The following is a 2500-nucleotide window of genomic DNA, read 5'->3' on the forward strand; positions in this document are numbered from 1 at the left end:
GTATTAGGAAAGGGAGATGGAGAGGAAGAGAGACTGGGTTAGAGAGAGGGAAGGGAGATGGAGAGAGAAAAGGGAGCACGGACTTGTAGCTGTCAGAGGGAGAGGTAACACATGTAATTAAATACTGCAGGGAGAGGGGCGCTAGAGAATGGAGATCGGCGAGGTGTGAAAGACTATATTGGACATGATAAAGCATTCAGGAAACGTAATATTCATGACTGAAACAAGGCAGTTTGTACATAAAAGGAAAGATAAATTATCCCCAAACTATTAAAGCATAATTCACACATTCCACAAAAGACAAGACTATAACTGTGACAAAAGGAATCATAATTTATTCATGTATTTTACTACCCGAACCTACCAAAAATGATACAACACCACATAAAGACATTTAATACTCTTAAATACAAGAGTACAGTTTATCACCCGTTGCAACAAGTAGCATTAGGAGATTTTATTATAGTTGACCTGAAGCAATTCCTAAGCAGGTTTCTCAACACACAACCTCCGATACCAGATAATAATTAAGCGGTTCTTGGAATAAAGATAATTCTATTTTTTTCCATCGTCCTACAATAAAACCAAAATTTTTGAGCTGTCGTTTTTTTCTTTCTTTCATTCATTCTTTATCTATCTATTTTTGTATTTACTTGTATATCCATATATCGCTTTTATTATCTTATATATACGTCTATCTTACCTGTGTGGTGGCTAAGTGATAAGTTGAACAACCACCATCTATCTATCTATTTGAATATCTATTTTTTACTTGAAGTTACTATTTACCTATATATCTACCAAGTGTAATTTGATCAGCCACTAAAACTAATAATCTCTTTTGTGCATTATATTTTAGTAGATTTAAATATCTCAATGGACAAAGGCTACATACATTAGTATTTTCATTCATATTCATCCTCCCCTCACAAATCATTATTTTCCTGGCAAGTTTAAGATTTTTTTTATTTTGGTAATGCAAGTTGGTATTTATATAATTTAGTTTCCGCCTCATGCGTCTCATTCAGTAAAAAAGAAGGAACAAGTAATTTTGTAAAAAAAAAAAGAAGAAGAAAAAAAACAAGTTTGACTATAGTTTCTTACTAGGATAAATATAACAGCAAAAAATAATAAACATAATAACGATAATAACAACGCTATTAACAACAAAACAACAACGACCCCTCTACAAACAACACCAAACAACACCGACAAACAAAAACAAAATGCAAGAAAAAGAAGAAATAACAATAGGAGAGTCTCACCTGCTCATCATCGAAGTCCCAAGGCAGCAAAGAAAACTGGAGACTCGGCATGAAAGTGTTCGCCTGAGCCCAGCGTATGAACAATTCTGCGCTCGGTTTGATAACATATGCGTTGCCTCCGATCATGTCAGGCAAGACGAACGGGTAGCCAAGGAGACCTGAGGGAAGAAGGGAGAGATGAAGGGGGAAGGCAAAAGGGAGAGAGGAAGGAGGAAGAGAAGATAGATAGAGACAGAGAGAGAGAGAGAGAGAGAGAGAGAGAGAGAGAGAGAGAGAGAGAGAGAGAGAGAGAGAGAGAGAGAGAGAGAGTGAGAGAGAGAGAGCCAGACAGACAAACAAAAATATTTAAAAAAGGAAAGAAAGAAAGAAAGAAAACAACAACCCAGTAAGGGCCATGACCCACAGAGCGAGAAGGAAAATATTAACTTCATTTTTTCCCCTCGCATCACAGTCCCCTTCCTACCCCCCCCCCTCCTCTTCCTCCCTTTTCTTCTTCTTCTTCTTCTTCTTCTTCTTCTTCTTTTTCTTCTTCTTCTTCTTCTTCTTCTCCTCCTCCTTCTCCTTCTGTTCTTCCTTCTCCTCCTCCTCCTCCTCCTCCCTTTGCTCCCTCTTCTCCTCCTTTTCTTTTCTTCCCCTCCCCCTTCCTCCTCCTCCTCCTCCTCCTCCTCCCTCTTCCTCTCCCCCTTCCTCCTCCTCCCCCTCCGCCTCCCCTTCTTCTTCCTCCCCCTCCCCCTCCGCCTCCACCTCCGTCTCCCCCTCCTCCTCTTCTCCTTCCCCTTAACCTTCCTCCTCCCCCTTCCTCCTCCTCCCTCCCCGCGTCCCCCTCCCCCTCCCCCTCCCCCTTCTCCTCTTCTCTTTCCCCTTCTCCTTCCTCCTCCCCTTTCCTCCTCCTCCCTCTCCGCGTCCCCCTCCCCCTTCCTCCCCTTCCCCTTCCCCTTTCTCCCCCTCCCTCTCCCCCCCTCCTACTCTTCTCCTTCCCCTTCCTCCTCCTTCCTCCTCCTCCTCCTCCTCCTCCCCCTCCCTCCCCTTCCGTTTCCCCTTCCCCTTTCTCCCCATCCCTCTCCCTCCTTCTCCTCTTCTCCTTCCCCTTCCTCCCTCCTTCCTCCTCTTCCTCCTCTTCTCCTTCCCCTTCCTCCTCCTCCTCCTCCTCCTCTCCTTCCCCTTCCTCCTCCTCCTCCTCCTCCTCCCCCTTCCTCCCCCTCCGTTTCCCCTTCCCCTTTCTCCCCATCCCTCTC

At 44.2% G+C, this 2500-nt stretch overlaps 1 protein-coding gene across 1 annotated transcript in view; it reads right to left on the reverse strand.

Annotated features, from left to right (window-relative positions):
* The window catches only part of LOC125030700 (myogenesis-regulating glycosidase-like), a gene marked incomplete at its 5' end in the record, with an annotated part of 6286 nt that overhangs the window by 2176 nt on the left and 1610 nt on the right, over positions 1-2500 (reverse strand). Inside the window, 1 exon segment of the mRNA XM_047620899.1 lies at positions 1266-1423. Coding sequence (XP_047476855.1) covers positions 1266-1423 — 158 coding nt within the window.

This window comes from Penaeus chinensis, chromosome 11, assembly GCF_019202785.1.
Source record: "Penaeus chinensis breed Huanghai No. 1 chromosome 11, ASM1920278v2, whole genome shotgun sequence".
Classification (NCBI taxonomy): domain Eukaryota; kingdom Metazoa; phylum Arthropoda; class Malacostraca; order Decapoda; family Penaeidae; genus Penaeus; species Penaeus chinensis.